The 25,850-nt window shown below is 25.9% G+C and overlaps 1 protein-coding gene across 1 annotated transcript in view; it reads left to right on the top strand.

The window, feature by feature from the left end:
- Positions 1-25,850, top strand: part of LOC113555664 — a 182,169-nt gene that overhangs the window by 80,729 nt on the left and 75,590 nt on the right. Inside the window, exon 4 of the mRNA XM_026960147.1 lies at positions 25,083-25,230. Within this exon, the coding sequence (XP_026815948.1) occupies positions 25,083-25,230 (148 nt within the window). The remainder of the gene's footprint in view (positions 1-25,082; positions 25,231-25,850) is intronic.

Raw genomic sequence — 25,850 nt, 5'->3', positions numbered from 1 at the left:
CTTAAAATTTTTTAGTTATTCTTACCCGTATATATTTTCTTAGTGGATGCTCCAAAAACGATAAATTTATTTGAAAATGTATACGTCTATTTCCCATTCTCTCTTAATCCACGATAATATTTAAAGGTTAAGTGTTATGGATTATGGTTACAAATTCATACCTATACTTTCCTGGTATGATCGATATACTAACCTACACTATAGCACTGTTATTATAATACATTTCTAAGAATAGTATAAATGTGTTTATTGTATAATATTACATTTAGCTATAATAGTATCATATAATATAAGTTATTATACGATTTCCGTGCCACTTAAATTATTCCGTGACTTATACCTATATATAGTATACGCGGTACAAGAACATTAAGCTACACATGCTAGACACCGAGTTGATAACTACAAATAGAATTATACGATTTTAAAACGGCAATTTATTTCATATTAGTGAACTCGAGTTATAATATAAGCTATAGCATATATAATAATATATTATACATTAATCATGAGTTTTTGAATAACAAAACAAATACAATTTACATTTATTGTGGACAATTATATATAATTTATTATTCAAATAACTCTAATCTAATCTTACTTTTAATGTAAATTTCTAAAAATTCGATTTCGAAAAAAGGTTGTCACACATAACAATAATATAATGACGTGGGGTTCAATTGACTAGAAACTCAAAACTATTTTGGACGTCAGGTTTTTTCTTTTTTTCTTTTTTTTCTTTTTCAGTAGATATCATTTAAGATAAAGTTTGTAATTTTATGTTCAAGATATTAATATTTCGTTCTTGGTTAAACAAGCCAGTCACGGTATAAAGCGTTTTATATCATGCAAACAACTACACAAAAATGTGTGTGTATACGTTCACACCGCCACAGTGCATGGAATACTTTTAGCGTATAAATATCGGTTATATATATATATATATATATATATATATATAAAAAAATAAAAAATAAAAATGAGAAAGAAAAGAAAAGAAAAAAATTACACGCGTAATTGCGTGAACTGCATTGTATACTTACCAAATTACGGCCATCGAATGTAATAAAATGACTGTAGAAAAAACTAGCCAAAGTTTTAACAATAAGAAATAAATTTTCTCTCAAAAAGAGGCGTATTCCCCTACACTTTTTAAGAGTGAAAAAAAAAATACTTGTTTTGGCATAAAAATGAGCGTATTTTGCAGATATAAAATGAGTATTTTAGGTAGTTAGGTAGTAGGTAAATATAATAAGTGTAACGGGCTTAAAATATTATGCAGCACATGCACGTCACGTGATAATAATATTATTATAAACATATGATTGCCATTAAACACGCGTGCAATAAAAAAAAAATATATTATTAAGTATAAATAATAATACAATTATCTCAATTTGCTGAAATCTCTACAGGTTTATGTATCGACATATAAAGTCCTTTTTACAATTTACTCCTAGTGCGTTTGCTCAAGATATACCGCCGAGTGTGTACAAACATCAAATAATAAATTAAATGCATATCCGATGTGCTCCAGAGAAATTGTATTATTGCCTAAGATGTACTACAGGAATGTGAAATTAACTATACACCTCAAAAAGTTAAAATTAATATTCTTAATAGTTTTTAAGTATTATTTAGCTCTTTAAATTTATTATATTGGTAATTATTTTTATGTTTTCCATATTTTCGTATACCAATGTTTGCCCATAGTATATTATAATTACCCTTACTGCATAATAATTGAAGATATGGTAGAAAGCGTTATTGAATTTACTGTCAATATTACCGTGATATTATTATATCGTATCTAGTCTGGGGAAGCATTAAAAATACCTAAGTATTCGCATTGAATCATTTTCGTAAGTTTTTGTACTTTTTGTGTACTTATTTCTAATTATTATTTATAGCGTATAGAAATAGTGTAATTACTCTGTAGCAGTAAAGCAGAATAAAAACTCGGGTGATAAGAAATTCACGGATTTTATCAAACCATAGATAAGTATTCCTAAATTATTTTTCAAATCTGTTATGAAGGTTATAGAGTAAAGGTTTACTGCAATAATGGATGATAGAAATCTTATAATAATATAATAATATACAATACATATCGTATCGTAGCATTATAATATGATATATATATAGGGTATAAAATCAGTCTTAACTAAAATAAGTAGTTATAATAGCTTTTCATACGGCAGGCATGGTGTTTACAAAACCTACAATAGATGAGTTAAAAATTAAAATGAAAATTTTAAAATCCACTACAAACTCACGTGTTTGGGTGTTACATAACAATCTCATCATGGAAAATTAGTTTGCATAAAATTATATACTTTTCACATTTTACAATGACTTTGAATTAGTTTATGACAACATAAATTAAGACAATTATCGACTGTTTTGACCGTTTTCGGTATTCTTTATAAATTAATACCGTAACATTCTGCAAAATCTGTAGGGACAGCTATCACTACAGTTTAACAAATCGGAATCAAAGAATACGCATTAACTATCAAATAATATTGCTTAATGAAAATATAAAATTGAAATAGTGGAGAATAGTCATTGATGTATAGGTTAGGTTATACACTCTAGAGAATAATTGTATCAAATGCAAAAATGTATTATCGTAATACAGGCTTTTAATTAATGAACCAATCACAAAATATATTTGTTTAACTCACTACGTGCTCAATAGAAGTAATTATTTAAGGTAGAACTTTTTAAAAGGTTGACGATTTTAAATATTTTAGAGTGAATATTTATGTAAATATGATGTGAATAACAATGTAAAATTTAGTTTTGACTCAGCAAATCAGGTATATTTTTCCTTGAATAAGCTAATGAGTACAATAATTTTATTTTTAGACCGGTGAAAATCTATATTTTTCTAACTTTTGACCTATAACTATCATGTATGGTTGTGTAAAATAGGCTACGTCCCAAAGAGATGAGACGAAGCTACTTAGTTTTAAGAAGAAATTGTTGAGAAAATGTACAGATAAATGAAAAACGAAGTTACGAGAAAATATGAAAAGAAAAAAAAACATAGATTTTGTAAAAGAAACCTGAATTATAGTACTAAATGTTTCCTTGAATCCGATTAGCTAGAATGGGCTGGTTATGTATTACGATTAGAGGTCTATAGTTTGAAATGTTCTTACTGACATACTAACCAGTAAGCGTGTTCCAAGGTAAAATTCCGGAAACGGTTGTAAAATATAATGCATGAAGGCACAAAAACAGTATATACAGTATAGTGAAATTAGTTGACACGATGGACCGTGAAAAATGTAAGTATTTAGTGGGAACTAGAAACAGCCATAATGACAAAATAACAATAACCCACGTATATGTATCATAGGTTACGAATGATTTTTATAAATTTCACATTATTAACTTTAACATGTTAATATTTAATAATAAATCATTACGTTATAGTTATTTAAGTTGTAGTTATTAAACATTTAAACTTTTAAAAAGCGACTGCGATTTGAATCGGTGATTAAACATTATTCAAGTTTGAATGTAACAAGTAATTTAACATTATTGAGGTAGAACAAATACCAAAGTAACTGCGCGGTTATGGTAGGTGCTAAAATGATGACAAACAGACACCTACGCTTCTAAAGGTAGTACTAAAACTACAAAAGTGACAGCGGATAATGAACAGGAATGTACTTACATAAAAACATGAATGGCTTGAGACACAAATACGACTTTTCATATTTAATACAACAAAACGCGATACTACGGTTGAACACTTTAAATCGGTTTTATCGCGCAATTTATAACAAAACCGGAGAAAAAATTACTGTAGTTAATATTTTGTTGATATAGATGAGACTGGTCATGTGATTATTTTAAACCAAATATGCGTATAGTTGACTTTACTCGGCACTTCTTCGGAGTGAAATAATATCTGTTTAGTGTATTTTCGTAAAAAATACGATCAGTTACATTTTGAAAATGTTCGACAATAACGTCTATTCTATGTGCGTTTCGGGATGTACCTGATTGTTTTACGGTAATTCATTTTCAAAGACTTTTATATTATAATTATTGTTGTGCGTAATTAGTGAAGTCTATACGCAGTTTAAAGGTAAACATCACGTGGGACCCCGGTGTTTGATTCATCGTCAGAGAGCCAGTGAACACGTAGGTGGTGGGCGAAGAGACGGCAATGACGCAACGGAAGAGTAAGTTTATAATAATAATAATAATAATATATAGAGTTATTTATTTTGACAAATAACAAACAACCCAAAATTATATCACGGACAGATGAATTATTACAAGACTTGTAGTAGTTTGTATACGAATAAGGAGCGTAGGCAGCGGAAAAAATAAAATAAAAATAAACTTGTAAAAACATAAAACTTTGAAGAAAAAAATACGACGTAATGGTTGTGTGCGAATTCGCCAGGTGAAACATCATTGGCTAATCGGTCCACTGCCATCGTCGGCCGTATTTGTCGCATACGACCTATATATTGTTGTAATGCGTTTAACCGGAAGTGTTCGCTTTAGTGTGTGTATAAAATATAAAGCAGTCTCGTGGAAGGTATAGCGATAAAGTGAATAATAGAAAATTGTTTACTGTGAGATACATATAGTAACTAACAAGAAATACATCGGATGGTTTAAGTTCATTTAACTTAAATTATTATATTGACACATAATAAATTGCTATAACATATATGTATATGTTATAGAATAATGTACAATACTATATATTGTAGATAAATTATTTTGTTATTTATTACAATTTAAAAAAACTGAAATGATTATAATTAATTTTAAGTATTTGATAAAAATATATTAATTTAAAATGACGTGTTTTATTTACCTAAATCTTAAATGTTACGTCAATAATAATTAAATTGTAATGCGAAATTAAGGATAATTGTTAAAAAAAAAAATAAATAATGAGAGAAGTCTGAAATAATTAATTCTGTTCCCATAAAATTCACTAAAATAAATAAACCGAAACTTGTTTAATTTAATTTTGAGTGATAATATTTTAGAAATGATACAATTTAATAATTATTATTGAAATTCATAGTCATACTTAAAAAAAAAAAAAAAATCTCATAGATATTAAAATTCATGAAAAACTAAATATATAACCTATTATATTTTTCATCACTTGTTGTATGTAATATATTCACCGTGTGAAAGATTTAAGATAAATACATAAGGCGTTAAAGTGATGGAAATGTTTTTTTTTTGTGGATGGCGTATAATAACGATGTTTGGAAAGTTTGTGTTGAATAAATAATGGCTAGACAGAATTGTTTTAAAAGAAATCGCGTAGTTGAGATAATATTTAGAATTAATAAGAAGTAGAAATTTGACCAAACCTTATTGGTTCAGTGATGACGGTGTCTTACAAAATAACTATAAATTAAAAGGATTACGCCATTTGGTTTCAGAAAGGAGGAACAGTGGTGTAAAAATCCTGGCTACACACATAGGTGGTAGTATATTTTATACTAAAAAAAAATAATAATAATTAAATGATCTAATAATGACATAACTATATAGTAACACGAATGTAAAATTAAAATAAAAAAAAAATTGTCAGTAATATATTATGTTAACACCGTGAAAACTGAAAGACAAGAATAGTTAAAAATAATTTTCACAATTATTTAAATATAAATATAGTTTAAAGTAAAAATGAAAAGAAAAACAGAAATTTTTTCGCAAAATCAGTTTTTGAACAAAATTAATTTTTTTTTTTATTTTTGTAATAAAAATACAAAGAACCGTAAATATTTCCGTTTTCTATTTATAGACTAATTTTTTTTTTTTATTAATTTAGATAAAAAATTTTCACTTTTATTTCAGCTTTCGTAAAGCTTGAAAATTTAATACAAGGTTCCTCTTGAGTTTTCATTATATATGTTTAAATATTAATGGTATATAATACATAAGTACGATTTTTTTATTTATAAGCAATTGTAGTTAAACGTTTGATAAAAATTGTCAAAATAATCCATAAATAATTTTGTTGTTAAAAATCTATAGACTGTTCAATATTTATTACTACAAATGATTGAATTTGATCATCGCGTAACAAAAAAAAACTAAAAGTGTAAATACACAGTTTTTATTAATATTTTAATTTAAAATTAAATCAAAATTATATCACGTTTATTAAATATAGTAATTATTACTACATGAGTAGTCAAATATATATTTTATTTATGTGCTAAAAATATGCTTGTAATAAGTATTTAAAAAAAAAAAAATAATAATAACCTTAATTAATTTAATAGCAATTTTTAAACAAAATTAATTTTGATTAATGTTTTAGTTTATATAAAAATTAAACCTACACTTGTTTAAAATTTAATTTTAGTTTTTGCTTAAGTACAAAAAATAATTAAGCGTATAATAATAAAAAAAAAAAACCTGGATGTTATTTGTTCATGTATATATGATAATGCCACCCATTGTATATTTAAACAGAACACTAATACCTATAATAGAACACGAACACACAGTTTTCTATAATACGTATGTATTTTATTTTCAAACACACAGCATTACGATACGATATTATGATTGTTTATTACGTTTCTATAAAAAAAAAAAAAAATAGAATAAAAATAATATTTACTTAGAATATTTGCCATGACCCCGACCTACAACATTGTTATTGTAATACTATAATTTAAAATACTTAATGGATCACGAGAAAAAAATGGTTATACAATATATATTACACATTAGGACCACGCATTATAACATTAATTATTGATACGTAAACATCGAAACAGAAATATTATGTGAAACAGTTGCATGCGAACAGTGCACATTGGAATGACAGTCCTGTATTGATATACAAAATGAATACGATGTGATATCGACATTCAGAGCTATTTCATCTTTACTTAATCAAAGTTTTAGAAGAAAAATTTTATAATTTATATATATTTTATCATTTTCATAACTTGATGATTAAACGAATATTTTTGAAGTTGCAGTCAATAGTCGGCATTTCTCGTTATTTTATAATCTTGAAAATTGAATTACACAAGACTCTTCCATTAACGTGAAATTTTTCCAATCGGCATTGATGACAAACTACTTATATAGTTAACCCTGGAAAAATTACATTATAATACACGATACCATGGAGTATATTTTTTTTTCGCCACAAATACATCAGTACTGTACAATATGAAGAAACAGTGTTAGTATATAAACACACTAAAGTAATGAATCAAAATTACAGGATTAAAAGTATTGCTATTCAAGACATCCAAATTTAAAATATTTTTATATTAAAATGTTCATAATATGTAAATGGATGATGTAAATATTCCCTACAAAGAGCTCATACAAATATGAAGCCTAACTTTTGATGAAAAACTTACTTTGACATTACATTAAAATACAATGATAATATAAAGATTAAGCATTATAAAAATAATTTTAAGCATAATATGGGAGTAGCTGACACGATTATTTCAATGAAAATATAGTATATACATATCATTAAATAGATCAATTTTGATTTACGATTCATCTATTTACATGATGAAATGATCATCTAATAAAAAATATTCTCCAATAATATGCGAAAGATTAATTATTAATATTTGTATTGATATTATGTAGTTATTATTATAGTTATAAAAAATATTAAATTTTATTAGAAAAAAAAAAAACTTTGAAAATGAAAATTTTATTTTACTGCTGTTACTTGGATATATTTTATTTCAAGTAAGTTATATTTCATATGAAGATAACCTTGCCATTAAAAAATGTCATGCCTAATTTTTTATTTAATTTTAAAGTCACTCTCATTTTTTATGAGCAATTACAGAACATCTCAGACATTAAAACTCCATGTCTAATAATCTATGTATGTGGTCTGTCCATTGCAATGTTTAAAAAAACTATGAAATTTACATAAAGAGTTTCCCACGAGAGTTTAATCGTTTTTGTAAGCTACTAAATCTTAAATAAATAAAACAGTATGTTGAATTAAGTTTTTTTTTTCGTTTAACAGCGGCAAAATATTTTAATTTATATACTACACACTACACGTCGATTTCGTGTTTCCATAAAAATACTTATGAAAAAGTAAAAACCTAAATATTTTAAGGTTGACGAAATTTGAAATATTTGAAAAATTTAAATATTAAAACGCTCCACGAAATGTTTCACAATCGTATCCTCTCAATTTGATATCGTTTTTGTATTCGTATTATTTAACGTGTCGTTTTATCATAATATGGTAAAATATAATAATATCATAATACGCGACTATTTGGACTATATTATAATGTATCTACATCATCATGATAATATTATGATATTATTGTAACTGTGGAATATCATGTTGAAAAATAGCCTATTCGTGTCGATTTTACGCACTGACGTGTTTAATGTATACAATATGTGTGTTATATGATCATGCTGGGCCGTTGGAAGCATTTTTATTTATTTTTTGTTTTGTACTTGAAAAAATATTCCTACTATTACGATCGTATTGGGCGGGACAACACGTGTGGCTTTTATGGGAATAATGTTAAACTTATACGCGTTTCATCCATTCGTAATTTCTATTATTTCATTACTTTACCAGTGTAATCGTTAGTAGTAGTAATAATATTACAACCATATTAAGTAGATATATGTTTTAATACATTAGGTTATTGTAGGTAGTTTAAATGATAATTAATCAAACAATTTAGATATTAAATTTATATAAATTCCAATAAAACTTAATTTTGTTATGCTGTTTACGAATAGAATACTCATTTAAAAAATTATCCCTGTATACTTGAGAATAATAATTATCATCGTTGTTTGGTTGACTCTTTATCAATCTATTACTAGATAGTATTGGAAAAATATTCATTTATATTTTTGAATCAGAACGCGCAAGGTGCCGTGGAAAATTAAAATTTGCAAACTGTTTAAGGATATACGAAAAGGTTTAATTATTTATTTTAAAAGGTAATACAATTTAAAACTGCACGGCGTTATAATTAGGCAATTTAGGTACACCGCGGTGGAGGAGTTAATTGTTTTCCGGTTATCTCTTAATAATCATTAGAAAAATAAATTATGATCCTATAAATCATAATACAATAATAGGCATGACCGATAAGAAAACAATTTTAATTAAACAAATAATAAATATGATAACAGAATAATAATTTTAATAGTCGTTGTTAAATTAAAAGTAATTAAAGATTTATAAATTAACTGTTTTTCATTAATAATACAGTAGGTATAATTGTATACGAAGTAGCTACTATTTCCTCTCACGAATATACTAATGTGCATAAAATTCTGAGATTTTGAATTATTTATTTATTTTTAACTCGAAAATTTTAAGTACCTTGGACTTGTAACATTATATTATTATGTATATGTGTATATATAACGTGCATATAAATAAAGGTAGGACTCATTAATAGAGACATATAATTTTTGAACGCTTCGATAACGTATAAGATGTAATATAGTATTTTAACGTAAGTTAAGAAAACAATCATTATTTCTGTTGTTTATTAAATTATTTATAATTTTTTCCGACACTTTAAATTGAAAAATCTTGCATAAACACACCACTAGTTGTTTACAAAAAAAAAAAAAAAATCGAATAAAATGAATGTTAACACTTTATTTAGCGAAATCCTACGAGAGTTTGTTAAGCTTATTTCGACTTATCCGGGGGTTACGAAATAAACCATATAAAAAGTAGCCCAAAATACATAAAATTTATAATAAGTCTGAAAATCAGTATGTATCTTCGGAATTACGTCTACATAATTTGAAAATAGTTATAAAAATATAATATTTCTCACTGTCTTAAATAAATGATGTACACGTCTCTCTTCGAATATTACAATTAAGTTGTTTAATTTCGTTATATCACCGCCATTTTCTTAGCTGGTAATCTCCCCCATTCGTTTTCCATAATGACTGCCTCGCCATCAAATCAATTGTTGATGGGATTATTTCCCTTGCAGTACCTTCAGATGATCATTTATTTAATTCTGCTATCTAGTTTTTCATCGTGACGGATGTCCGATGAAACGAGTATTGAATAAGCATAAAAATTAGTTTGAATTACCTCCGAACCAACGAAACTCGCCATCCTTTCACGAGGATTACGTACAGGGTAGTTCATAAAGGAAGAATGCGGATTAATCACTTTTATTATTATCGCGTCCTATGTAAAAATGGTGACCGTTTCGTACCTATCTTATACTTGTTTGGAATTAATTTTATTTACGCGTATTATCTGGAATGTATTTAATGCGTATACTGTATATTCCTTACGAATCCAATTAAAACCTTGGTAAAATAATAGTGGACTTATTATAAATATTAAGTATTATTATTGAGGATTATCTTTGCTTCATACCATTTATACATATATATAATATATATAGGGTTAGGATGCTTATGATTTTTCTTATATTTTTTAGGTCGTCCAATAGCTTCCGTTCTCATATAGAAAATATATGTTTCATAATATCTATATTCAAAATATAAAAATTTTATTTTTCATAGAAATTATTAGTCTTTGTAATAGATAACAGCACATACGTTATACCAAATAAAATAAATAAATCCCATACTGCGCGGAAGGCTGAAATAACACATATAAGAACACTTGAACTAATAAATTTGTATAAGATATTAATATACATTAATTTTTTGATGCTAGGCACTTAGTCGTAAAATCATATAAATTAATAAAATAGAGGCTTACTAGTTACTAAGTGCATAATAAAATATATGAACTAGAAGCTAATTTAGCTTACAGGTAGAAAAAATTACATTCAAATTGGAATCAATTCAGTGATTTGTGTAAAAAAATACATGTGATATGGTAAAGAATTAGAGCAAGAATTCATTCGGTAACTTCTGGTTTGTTTGTTTTTTAGCGTAAATTGTAAATTACCTGAAATAACAAGAATATAATTAAATCGTGTAGAATTTTTTTTTACCGAAATGGATCTTTTATCTGAGCTGTATTTATTAGAACTTACCATACACAGTTACTATTTTATCCATGATAATATTATAATCAATCAAAATTGTTGTTTGATGTTGTCTACTATTATGTACGTATACACTATTCACGTTCAGTTTGAATTTATCTTAATATAAAAATTAAAAAAAATATTAGCTTGTGTGTTCTGCTAGAACTTAGTAAAACACTTTTTTAGAACAAATAGTTTAAAGTTTATAGTCTTCTAAAATTATAAATATATTACTTATATATATTTTGAACGAATTAGTCGAAGGCGACACCGAAAATTCCATGTACATCTTATATGACTTTTTTTTTTTCCATAATGCTTGTGAAAACCATACCCGATACGATGTGCGTAGCGGATTTCGTCTAGCCATCACCTGGTAAATGTTTTTGCGAGTGCACAAGACAAAAGTGCAAAATGTATTTACTATTATTCGTTGTGGTTTTATACATTAATCCATCAAATAAGATGCTTTTTTTATAGTATTTTGATGTCTATCGTGTCCGTAATGATTAAGCAGACTGATTTCGAATTTGTATGCAGCATATTTTGCTTTAACCACTAGGTTTATTTATTTTACTTTATTTTATATAGGTAGCTTTTAAACAAATCGCTAATACTACGCCTCGACCTTTTAAACGTTTCACGTCGAAATCACGCGGGACACCAAGGGTTATAAATTGTTTACATACCCACCAATCTCGAGGATGAAATCGGTGACATTTTCAAAGTTTATATGGAGAAAAATAGTGAATAACGTGTATAATGTAACTTATAGTTTACTAATTTGATGTTATGTGCATTCTCAACCGCTATATTATGAATTACTAAAATAAATTAATAGCTCATAAATAATCAAAGATAAAATACCTATATAATAATTTTTGAAGTATTATCTAAATTAAATACTTATTATTGTACTAAAAAATACCAATACTAATACAGTATATTATTTATGGCTTTCATAAATGATAAACATAATATGAAGTATATAAGTTACATTTTTTAGTTTATCAATATTCTGTAATCTTTACGTTTAAGTTCAACAAACAATATTAATACACTATTAAATTTATATCTATAATAACATAATTTTTTTTAACCTCCTGTACAATCATGTATTGTACACTGCTGACGGGGTGTATAATTGGGTAAATTATGTATTTCAAAACAGTGGTTATTTAAGTATTTGAACAAATTATAATAATATAAAATGTATTAAAAATGATTTCTATTAATGAGGATGTCTACTTTGTTGTAAAAAGGTGATACATATTGACAATGCGAGTATTGTTATTGTTTTATAGTATAAACAAGTAATTAAATGTATCGAAAAAATAAGATATATACTTGTAAGATGTACCTTTATTATAATGTTATACAGAACAATTATTGTATCACTAAATATTTTTTTTCTTATTAAATGTATAATATTTTAAATATATTTTTTTTCAAACACATATGTTGTTTCTGGAAATATTAATATTGAACTTTTGCTCATTACAACTTCTTTGAATGTCTAAATTGCCTTCTGGGACAACTTAAATAACGTGAAAATATCAATTTTTTCAAATAAATAAGATATTTTTGCGTTTTGTTAATTTTTTTTTTTTTTTGATTCTTAGAGACTAATGATTTTAATTTTCCTTTTAGATTCTGAGCGAAACTAAGAATTTATTGATTTTACAATGTAGTGTGTTTTTTTCTGTAAATATCTGGTAGATGATTAAACCTAGTTTGTAGTTTTTGTAGTTTAAAAAAGTTATTATTGAATATTTATAGTATTTTTTAAGATTGGGAAAAACCAAAAAAAAGTTAAAGAATAACTGAAAAACGTTTTTAATAAAATCGATTTTAATTTGTCTGGTGCAACTTAAAACAAACAACACCGTTTATTTTAAATGATTACAATATTATGTATACCTTAGAATTTTCTATACATGTAATGAAATTTTCAAAATATTTTTAAAAACATTAAAAATAAATAGACACGATTGTGGTTGTTCAAAAATGTTTTTCAAATACAAATTACTTTCAGTTACATTTTCAAAACATATACTAGTTGTATGATATTGTCTATTCTTAGATTTTATATTTATACCGCATTATTAACAGTAAAATAAATTACTATAGTAATTAATAGCAGTATATTTATACGATAATAGGCTAACAGACTTTCTCTACTTAGAATTATTTTTCGTTTAAAATAACTTATCATAGAATTCAAATGTAACCATACCAGCGACCTACTCAATGATGAGGTTAATTTAACTTCTAAAACTGTAAGGCAGAGCGGTCACCTACTCTTTTCAGTATTTTCTATAATTAAGGTTGCCATATTTTTTATTTTTGCTATACCTAAAACGTATAACAATGTTTTTTTTTACTATAACAGGCCAAATTAGTAATAACGATTTAAGTTATTTACAATGTACGCGAACAACAATATAGTGTATTTGTTTTTATTAATAACCATAGTGCTGCTATTATAGATTCTCATTAATTAAAAATTTATATATTTCTGCCCAATCCGGTCTGTACCGAAAAATAATAAAAGGCTGAACTTTTTCCGTAGTTTGCTATTTCAGATTGGTTCGCTCTATTAATTACTGCCTTTACATGATGGCAAAAATAACATTATACTGTACGTGAATAATGTTTCAGTATTTTTTTTTCTATGTACTTATTTAAAATCATTGTAGTTGTATTGCTATAAAATTATTAATTTATATATATTTTTTTAATGAAGTTATGATTAAAATAATGATTATTATATACTTTCAAAGATTAACTGGTTAAATAATTATTTTCAACTGTAAAAATAAATATTTTATGATGGCTTAAAAAATTCCATATAAATTACGTTGGTATAATATGTTGCAATATCCCTGTAAAACTCAAATCCAACGTAAAGGCCAAGGTACACGTACTTTTTCTTGTAATGTTTACACACAATTAGGTTAAGGCTATTAGAATTATTAAGCTATATGGTATACAAAAAGAAATTTGATACAAAATAAATATTCGTTTACTATATTATAATATAAATAATTAACTGTATAATGTACCACTGAATTAGTATTGAAAACATTTATAAAAATCCTGTATATAAGGAATACAATTATTAAAATTACATATATATATATTATAATAATTAATCTGGAATTTTCGAATTTATAAGTTTGCGGGGTAGGTTTATACGGTTTATTGTAATAATATTATTTATTAAATTAAATAATAACGGGAACAAATACTAAATAAATCACAACGTTAAAAAACAGAGGTGAAAACATTATTGCGGGAAACATTGACAATATGATTTTTTTTATTTTTGGAATTATGTTATTATTATTGATATTATATAAACAGTATACAGCGGTAGCCGTTTTATATTATTTTTATTTCGGGAATCGTGAAAGAATAATCTATTTTTTATACTTATTATTATAAAGTTAAGCAAAAGAAACAGTAAGTATTTATTATTTCGTGGTGGAGTTCAGACCGAGTGAATGTTATTATCGATTTTAATAGTTTTAAACGTCGTGCCGCCTCTAAATCCCAGATGGGCACATGAACTTTAACAATTATAAATTTGTCGTTCGACCTCCTAGTATTATTTCACTGAGCGTCAAATTACCTACGATCTCCACCGCTTACGTTTTTTAGAATAAACATTTTCAAACAAAAAATTAATGAAATTAAGTATAAAACTGTCAAAATATAATAATAATTATTATTATAAGTACCCATACAGTTTCACTACATTTTCAGTCTCCCCCCCCCCAAAAAAAACGATCTTAAATGAATTATTAGTTGATACTTTTTTCAGTTGAAAAATATTTAATTTTAATATGAGTATAATATTATAACATGTATAGTTTAACATTTCTCATATTTTTATAAGTAAAACATTTTATAAATAAAGAGTTAATATAATATATTAAAATAAGGGCTATCTATAATACATTGTATACAAATATATGACTTAATTATAGTCGGCCATATAGTTGAAAATTGTCTATGTGATAATAAATGTTATAGAAAAAACCCACAAAACATGCTAAAATAATGTCATCATTATATTATCATCACCCATGAAGAGTGCACTATTATAAAAAAAATATAAATTTTAAATTTAAATAATTAATTCAAAGGTTTGGAATGTGCAGCAATAATTACCAATACTTTTCTAAAAATTTATCTTACAAAAATTAATACTATACATGCAGGTTTTTTTAATTTCAAAACTCGTTTTTAACAAAATATTTTAAAGTAGTAACAAATTAAAATTGTTTGATGCTTAGACAAAGTACAGTGGTATAATATTCAAGAGTAAAACGATATACTATAGTGAGCTAGCCGTATTACTATTCTGGAGAACTTTTAAAAAGTATTTACATTATAGTTCCATAAGACAATTTAGATTAAATAATGTAATCTTTAATAACTATTAAAATCTTTCTAGAAGTTATAGTAATAATAAATATAAACACAATATGTATGCCATATTAAATATTTTATTAGACAATATTAAAATATTCGGATTTATTCTATTAGGTAGGTATTAATTTATTATTATATATGACATATATGTATAATCGTTTTTATGATTTCTATACATTATACTGTAATATATGGAATATAGTAATTAGTAATGCAACTACTTTGTACTAGATTAACCCTTAAGTAGGCGTGGGCCTTTTTTTAACGTTCATAATCGGGTGGGAGTTATCAGCCCCTAGTTATACAAATGCATAAAATATGTACAGGAAGTTCATTATACTTATTTTTAATTCAAAAACATAATGGGTTACTCTATCATACATAAATATGGATATAAATGTAATAATAAAAATAATAAAATAAGACAATAAACATAAGTTTTTACAGAATTTGTTATAATTCATTTTTCTTGTATATTTTATTTGAGTTCAAAGACAACATGTATTTATTAATTTTGTGTATTTAAATGTATACAACCGTTAGTTTGGAAATGTCATATAACAATATCCAGTAAAAATTAACATTAAAATCTAACCGTTGAAAAATGTATAGACACCAAAAAACTAATAATCAAATGTTCAAACATAGGTAGATGGATTTTATACCTACGTGGCTCATGACAAAATAAATAGGTATTATCTCAGTCGGCGCGGTTGTTCAAGCTGTAGTTCACCACTTCCACAATTAATCTAAACATGTATTCTGTATAATTACCATTAATTTAAGGAACGTTATCGCAAAATCAGACTCAATGTTTTTCATGTATTGAATTTACGTGTTCATTTATATTATTATAAAAATACAAGTTTGGAAAAAAAATATGACGCTACAGTTCGCATAGGGGTAAATTTGACCCACTCCCTTGTTGCCGCCTATTTTCAAGCTGTTTAATATATTTTAACACTTCCTATTATCAGGAAATCGATTTAGCATTATCATAATGTGACCATCTTCTATATAACAATATATGTAAAAATTATATTTTTTTGTAATACATAAGCTTTAATTTTGATGTGGGTCAATTAGGTGCTATTAATTTTTCATATTTTTCTCCGTGATTCTTGCTAGGAATAGATTTTTAATTTTTTTTTTTTACACTGTTAGTGTACCAACAATTTGTTATTGCTTTAGTATGTTAGGACGTTTATGCCACAGTCCGTACACTCTATACGCTATCCCTTTTTGTTTGAGAAAATGTTATTTTTTTATACATCAAACAATATATAGCTAGCTTGACATAGCTAGCTATATATTTTTTTTTTTGTAGAAGTACACACTTAATTCACTATTGTTGTACCAAATAATAACCCACGGATACAAACTATACAATATTGGGTATATACTATACAGAGTGGTTGTTTTGTATCACGAATTTTATTGTTCATTCACTTAGTAGATTTCTGTGTTTTTGAATTTTTTTTTTTACATATCCTGTCAGATTTTCAATTAAAAAATATTTAAAGTTTTAAATTATAATTTTTATTGTTTCAATTGTAAGTGTTTAATTGTAATATTTGGTTTTGATACTTAAAGGGAATTTTTTTGTTGAGAATTACAATTTATAAAATGTATAAATATTGAATATATTTAAGCACTAGCCAGTATTTTATAACTTGATAATTAATTAATCAATACTCTGACGACCGGAGTAGTGATTAAAATATTATGGAGTGCCCTAAAATAGTAAATTTCGTCTTTTATAACGTTTTTTTATTGATTTATTAAAAAACTACGGAGCAAAATAAGCCAAACGATTAAGTAAAGTATAGCAAAACAATTATTGAAACGTTAAAAAAACCATCTTCGATACATTTTCATGATATCAACACTGATTATATATACCGGCCATTATCTATAATATTGATCGAATGCTAGTTACAAAATAAAATAATAATTTTCAAAAATATAATACATCTATTATATTTTATCATCATTGTATTATATTTTAATTTTAGTAATGTAGATACTTGAAAAATAAAATATTTTACATAGGTTATTATTATTATTATTATTATATGTGAGGTAAGTGCAGCAATAAAATAAATTAAACAAACAATTTTCAGCAACCATTTACGGGTCATAACCGATGTAATAATAGAAATATATATTTTTTAAAAGCTCGTTTAATCTAGTATTACGTCTCTTGACCACGGGAGCCATACATTTGTTATATCTTTTATTCTGTAAGGACATGAATGAATCGATCGATGGCGTAGGTATAAAAATACAAAATACAAAATACATATTTATGGTGGCAGTGGTGTACACAAATATGTTTTCTATAGGTGTGAGAGAGTAAATTGAAACTAGGTCCTCAAATATATTCCTGGACTAGTTCATCCTGTGGGATTAGCCGTGTAGAATTTGTACGCATTGCATATAGTTACGAAACACTTACACAAAAACCTTTCTAAAAAGCTTAGTATAATAAACATATAAATATATAAACAGTTATTATAAATTATAAATGTATAAGTTGGAAAATTAGTATTTTGATCACTTTTCAATAGGGATAATTTAAAATATGTATTTTAATTGTTTCTCTATTTCATATCAATACACATTGATCGTGCAATGTATACCAAACGCTTTGTCTATTGTACAAGTTATTGGTGAAAACTTAACACGTATACTACTATCTATAAATAATATATCTACTTTTTTTAATTTCAGAAAATAATTTGAATATAGTTCGGTAATTTGTATTTATTTTATCTATGCTATATTTAAATAATAATTCTAGATGCTAGTTTTTAGTATTTCATGTATGTAAATTATATTAGATTAATACTGATAGCTTGTACTTATTCAAAATATACATTTGGAGAGTTTCTAGAATAATCGAAGTTTTATTTTTACGGAGTATAGTGGTGGAGCACAGTCGTATCTATGGTTATTCAACCGTGTCCAATTAATCATTTGTATAATAATAAGTTGCATTTTGTAATTGTATTGTTATTGTTTTTATTATTATTATTATTAATATTATGTTAAATCAGTTATTTATTAATCAGAACGCCGTAAACAACAACAATATTATTATGCACTTCGACTAATAAATATTTTAGTTTTCAAATATACCGTTCACACGACAAATAGACAGATCAAGATTCATTTTATAATGCGCTGGATCGATCAATTGTGCGTCTGAGAAATTAGTTTTAAGTTTAAGTAATTAAATTTTAAACGAAATCATATTGAAAGTTACGATGTGTACGTACGTTTTAGTGCGGGTGAGATGTGTTGAGTAATAAAACGGTAGACATCTAACTAGTTACAAATTTAGAAAATCAGTAAACTCGTGTAATTCACTATTAAAGTTGTTGGTATTTTTTTTTCCACAGTGGTAGTTTAACGTGCACTTGCGACTTTCGATCCTTTATTAAACTATATAACTTAACTCATTACGACTTAAATGTTTTCACTGATCGCGAGACACGTTCTTTCGCCACTTCTTTCGTTCGCCAAATATACGCTGAACTGGAAAATATAATTAAATAACAATGTTTCAAAAATAAATTATTCTATTAATTTAATTATTTACTAGCGTCGTTCCACATAAAATCGTAAAATATTGTAATAATATATAATTTTTTAATTAATTAATTATCATAAAAAAAAAAAAAAAAACAATGATTATAATCTGAAATGATTTATCTTGATGATAATAAAACAAATTTAAAAATCGTCTGTTTGTGTGGCTTGTACGATATATTATGAGCTAAGACACGCCTATTTATTTTAATTTTAAGTACCTAATTAATTAGTAGTAATTTTCCACTTTATATCATTATTGAAGTAATTAAAGTAACCGATATAACTGAATTATAACAATTCGACCAATGAATAATATTGATTGATTAATCGTGTTCTACATACTCGATAGTTCAGTATGAATAAAAATTAATTATATAATGTGAAAATAATAACGATAATAATACAATGTGAACCAATGTTATTACGCAAAATAAATGAGCTCTTTAAAGATTAATTTGATCAATTACTTGCAGCACTTTAGTTTTCGATTACAGTGGTATTAAATGTATATTCGTAAATAAATGGCTTCGTACAACCTTTAAGTCGGATCACACACACACACATATATATATATATATAAATAACGTTAAGCTGTAAAAATTTTCATTGTCGGGATAATTCGGGAATGTTCTATTATTGATAGTATAAAGCTGTTATATTTTTATTTATATCATCACAATAAATGTTTGGGATGGGTTATTTTTTTAAAGTAACTTTAGTAATTACTCTTCTTTTTTTCTTTAACTGATTGAATGATATCAATTCAAATTTAATTATATACACATATTATTTTATATTTCGTGCTGAGCGATATGGATAATATATTGATTTAAAAACGGAAGTATTTAATTTTTGTGTCCAAGATTAATTAACTTTCGGAGGAAAAATATGTTCCAATCTTCAACTATAAAGGTAGTTATTTTTCCATTTATGGTATCCAATTGTGTCTAGTTGAAATTTTGGTAGTATAAAACTTTCAGTACTTTTCAAATAAATAAGAAAATACTAAAGAAAAAAAATACAGATAAATTGAGAATGTGTACACAATATTGGTTTCAAAAAATCGATTGAGTTGTTATTTTCTTGTAATTTAAACTTGAGTTACCTCAGAAATTTTTCATTTTTACCTTATTATATTTATAAAAATATATTAATGCAAGATCTTATTTATATTTTTTATTAGAACAATACTATTTAAAAATATAATTTTTAAGTTTTTAATTTTTTTTATCATGTTATAATAACCGTTTGAAGTAAATTCAAATTTTTGGCAACATAATATCGTAAAAATGATCAAATTTGAGCTAAAAATGATCAAAACTTTAAATTTAAATAGTAAATCATGATTATGTATTTATTAAGTTGCTCTTAAAATTACCTGAAAATCTCAAATACATAATTGTATTTACTATTTTATACTAAAATAAAGTGTCTTGCTTAAATTGTATAAAATATTTTATTATAATATTACATATATTAGAAGTAATTACAAAAATATTTACGTTAAAATTTTATAATAATACTAACAATAGTATTGATAATAATTTTATGTAGATAATAGTTGGCATATTAGAAACGAAACAGTTTGTTACAGTGCACATTGATTGCGATACCTGTTAAACATTTATGGTAGTTAAATGCTAAGTGTACTGAAACTCATAATAATATAAATGATAATATATTATTCGTTATACTGCTTCGAATGTGATGTGGTGATATAGTTTGCAAATTTAATAATTCAGAGTTAACCGATTGTGTCATGTGTTCCATTATTGCAGTTAACGATAGTTGCATATTATATGCGTTTAATGCTTTTTCGATTGCATCATACTAAAATTCATAGCTAAAATAATTTTATTTAAACACTCGGCTGAATGAAAATAAAAGTTAAACACAATTATTGTATAAGGTATATTATTATAGTGCCGTGGTTCACCGGTTAAATTCTTTTGTGTGCTTAGTAATATACAAACAAGTGTCTTACGATTTCCATTAACGTATATTTTTACTGTCGATTATCATTAATTTTCCTTTATAATACTTATATTGGATTCCAGGTGGTATGATGGGTGTTAGGTACGCCGGAAAAACATGTTAACCACCCTCTGTCTATATACCATTATTGAGTTCTGTTATTACATTATTATGGCATACAAGCTGTAGCGAGGGATGATTGGACTTATTAATTTATTTTATAATTGAATATATATATATATATATATATATATATATATATATATATATATAGGTAATATCGTGAATAAATAAACAGTAATATTAACGCGTTACGCCCTGACTGTCTTTCGCTGTTATAAATATTAATAGGCACTATATACGTTATGTAGGCATTATAAAATTGTGTATATACTGTGCAGATTCAGGGACAATGCATGTCATTTCGTTTAGCAGGAGTTTAACAAGGAAATATACATGTTATATTATTAATAGTTATACTATAGTATATATATATAAATGTATTATGTTATTCGTCTTCAATATTTCTTTCTTAAATTATCACAATCAGTTATAACTCATTAGTACAAATTATCAGATTCTAAGTGAAATGGTAATTATATTGGTTTAAAAGTGTTACAACGATGGTTACATATCTTTTTTTAATTTTGTATTTGTCATTGTGTTTTTTTGGGTGAAAAATGGTTTGAATTTTTGTCAGTGGTTTTTCGTAAAAATTGATTCTAGTCCGTTCTTCAAGTGTTGAAGAGTAAAAAATATCGACTATTTTTACTAAGTATAAGAATGAAATTAATATTTAGGTACTCCTTATTAGTTTTAAACCATTTTTTTTTTTTTTTTTTTACTGTGAATCAAAATATAACTGTAAATATTTCAAATATATATATAAATAAAATATATTACTTTTTCAGATAATTATAAGCAATTGTTTATGTTTTTGATTTTTTTTTTTTAATTTCTTTACATCATTTATTAAATTATTATACACTTATTAATATATATATAAAAAAAAAAATAAACTTTTATGAAAATCTTTTTTTTTGTTTTTTTATGTCATTGCAAAACAAAATCTTATTAAAAAATTATTAAAAATTTTAATTTAAAATAAAATTTTAATAATTTTAAATAATTAATAATTATTAATTTTAATAATTTTAATTTTTAATTTTAATTTTTATAATTTTAATTTTAATTTTAATTTTTTAATTTTTAATCTTATTTAAATTTTATCTTATTTATATTTATTTGAATAATATAATATCATAGTTCAAAACATAGTGATTCTTAGAGTATTTTTATTTACACAAAACAAATTTTTAACTGGTAGTTAATAAACTATTCTGAGTTGTATTAAGCAGAATAGTCAAATGTTGGTCCACTCCTTTATTCTTCTAAACTTGTATACTTATAACTACAGTGGACGCCGCTTATAAGACAAACTTTTGGACCAGTACAAAGTGAGTTATAGCTGAATGAATCTTATAGGCGAAGTGGGGAAAAAAATTGTATTACATATTTATGAATTTTATTTTACTACTTTTTTTCCTTTAATTTTAATCTACTTTAATATATATATATATATATATATTACATTACATATTATCTATTATATACGATGATTGCAAAAAATGTGAAATTTGATAAAATTTGTTGTACATGCACATATTATAAAGGGTCGGCAAGTAATTTCTATTGGTGCCCTAATAAAGATTAAAATAATAAATCAATGAGGTCAAGTGAAAAAAATCATTTTCAAATCTTTATACATAAAGAAGTAAGTACAGAGTTTTGCCTTCTGCCAGTTGCCGACCCCTGTTATAAAGCATGAATCAAAACCAAAAAAAGATGTAATTATTGAAAACCAATTTATTTCTAAATTTTAACCAAAAATATTTATTTTTTACCACTTTTTTTTTAAAAATATTTGAATCTTATAAACGAAGTGGTGAGTTTTATAACCGAATTTTTTATAATGTATTTAGATACATCCGGACCATTTCAGATAATTTTGAGCCTAATAAGCGACTGGACCTTATATCCGCGAGTCTTATAAGCAGCGTTCATGTTAAAACACTATTAATTCGAAAAGTGTAAACACTTAAATGGATTACCGTGTGCATAAAACAATAAATAAGAGCATTGTTGTATTATTATTTAATATAAAAATATTTTCATGATTTATTATATTGAATTGCAAAGTATATATTTGATTTTTTTTCATTTATTTCGTAGTATACAGTATTATTTTCTACCTGCCTCAAAACATATTTTCTAGGTATACAAACTTTTTCTTGTTCAATAATTAGTCCACATTTTCACATAGATTATTATGTTAAATTTAATTTTCAATTAAAATACAAATCAGTCATAATATTTTATACATTATTAAACGACCTCAAAGGGGATTGTTCTTACATCTCCACTACAATAGAATGTTCCTGAATAAAGTAATAGATAAAGAAATTGTGTACATTTATTATACATGTTGTAGACTTTTCAAATATTTGCGTGATGCGTGTGACCTTTGGACGGCTATTTAATAAAATAAAAATCAACTTACAAGTGGCATTATGCGTGTATACACACACACACACACACACACACACACACACACACACACACACACACACACATACACCCCTCGTGTATATTGATCAAATATATTTTGTTTATAAAATACATCGATGTCTTTCGGATGGCCACACGTAAGCATTTTGTCATTTTATTGATATTAAAAAAAAAAATTTGGGATGCACACAATGTTATGTATAGCTGATGTATAATATAATATATTTACGGTATTTCAATTATATACCGTACTGTATGCGTTCAAACGTTTTCGATGCTAGTTAAACACAAACTATTCAAATCACATTGTATTATTATGTACATTTACAAATCACGCTATCGTTATGCGAATTGTTTACGAATCCGTCTGGGGTCACACACGTACAATACAATTGTACTACGCTATGTCTACGGAGTGTTTAGCGTGCGCAATGTCGTGTTGTTTTCTTTTTGCGATTAAAATAGATAAAAATCTATTCACCATTAGATGTTATGCAGGAGCCGGAAATGGGTGAGTATCGTGCAGAGTTGACGGGGGAGAAGTGTATTATAATAGCCGCGAATCGGATCGCGTCGTTCGCTCCAAGCGCGGATACAAGTCGGGAAAGGGGAGGTATAATAATGCATAGCCCTTAGGAACTCGCTCGAAATATTTCAACGATTAGACGCAAGAAAGACGTACAAATCGACGTGCGCGACGAATGGGGCGGTGGTAGGTACGACTCGCTTTTGCGACTGCTGCTTTTCAATTTGGCACTACTGTTTTTCTCCCGAACAAGACACGCCGCGCCGGACAGACGTAACTGCATCCTATTGTATAGAACGTCTTTGGTTGATTTATGTTACTATCGGTCTCGTCGTAAATCGTCATGCACTGTGCACGGGTACATAAACCACACGTACGTTGGTACAAACCATATGAACGCAACGCATGTTGTTCTGAGTCTGTGGTGCCGTGTTAATATTATATCGTCATTACGCTTGAGTCGGACTCGAGTTTAACACGAATAAATGTCGGAATATTTTATTTACTATCACAATTTAAACCTACGACGCTTTAGGTGCTCGAAGTAATTTTTTTCATCTAACCCCCCCCCCCCCAATATATATAGTTTCTAGATCCACGCCCGACTCGCTCCCCGTGTTATTTCACTCGTGATATAATGAGTGATATATATATATAGTTGTAGTGTTTCTGCAAAGTCTGTCAAGAACATCATTGTTTTTTATCAATTGATTCCTATACATACACATCGTGCGTAGGTTGTATGCGCATAATGTTTATATTAAATGTATAAATAATACTGCACTACAAAACTACCCGAAATTATTTTTTATTATTTTTTTTTTTTTTATCTCTAGGTAATTTTTTCCTTTTATTTAATTGTTGTATAGTATAACAACGCTCAGTTCTTAGGTACCCTTTTAATGTACATTTTTTTTTTAATAATTGCGGTTATTTTTATCTGTGGACAGAATACGACCAGTTCCACATCGAAACGCTAGCTTCGTGCAACCACGCCTTGACTGTTTGTGAATCGTCATCTGATTGCCGACGAATATTTGAAGACTTCAAGAACAACTGTAAAGTGACCAAAGACAATACATGCGAAACGAACAAACCGTAAGTCATTAGTTTATTAATTTTCGATCATAATAATACAATATTTCATTTATATATGTATAGGAGTTTGTTTGTTTTTTTAAAACTATTTATACTTTTAGTATCCTCAGCGGATATAAAAGTATCAAATAAATTCTGATTTATCAGCGTTTAAAGTTGAGCACGGAAGCGAATAGTTCATTATAGTCATAAAAAAATTTGTGAACCCCATGAAATTAATATTATTCGCTATACTATATATTCTCAATTGCTTATCAAAATAACAAATTAACTAAACCAATTTGTTCAATATTATATGGAAAAATTAAATTAAATTATTGGTTTTTACTAAACCTAAAACATTGCCATTTTATTAGTATTATAGGTTGTTGAAACAAACATAATATATATAATATATAAATATATTGTATATTGTATTAAGTGTAGGTTAGATGACAATTGTGTTATCGATAATGCACATACAATTTAATGAATGCACAATTATATTATAATATTATAACTGGGTTAGTGTTGGTAGTAAGTTAATAGGTACGCGTTGAATAAAGATTGATTTCAGACTTCAATTAAAGTATTGATTAAAAAAAAAAAAAATAGTAAAGCTACATGCAACCTGAATTATT

The sequence above is a fragment of the Rhopalosiphum maidis genome, chromosome 3 (genome assembly GCF_003676215.2).
Source record: "Rhopalosiphum maidis isolate BTI-1 chromosome 3, ASM367621v3, whole genome shotgun sequence".
NCBI classification, from domain to species: domain Eukaryota; kingdom Metazoa; phylum Arthropoda; class Insecta; order Hemiptera; family Aphididae; genus Rhopalosiphum; species Rhopalosiphum maidis.
Note: the sequence above shows the minus strand (reverse complement) of the source record. Positions and strands in the feature narration are given on the sequence as shown.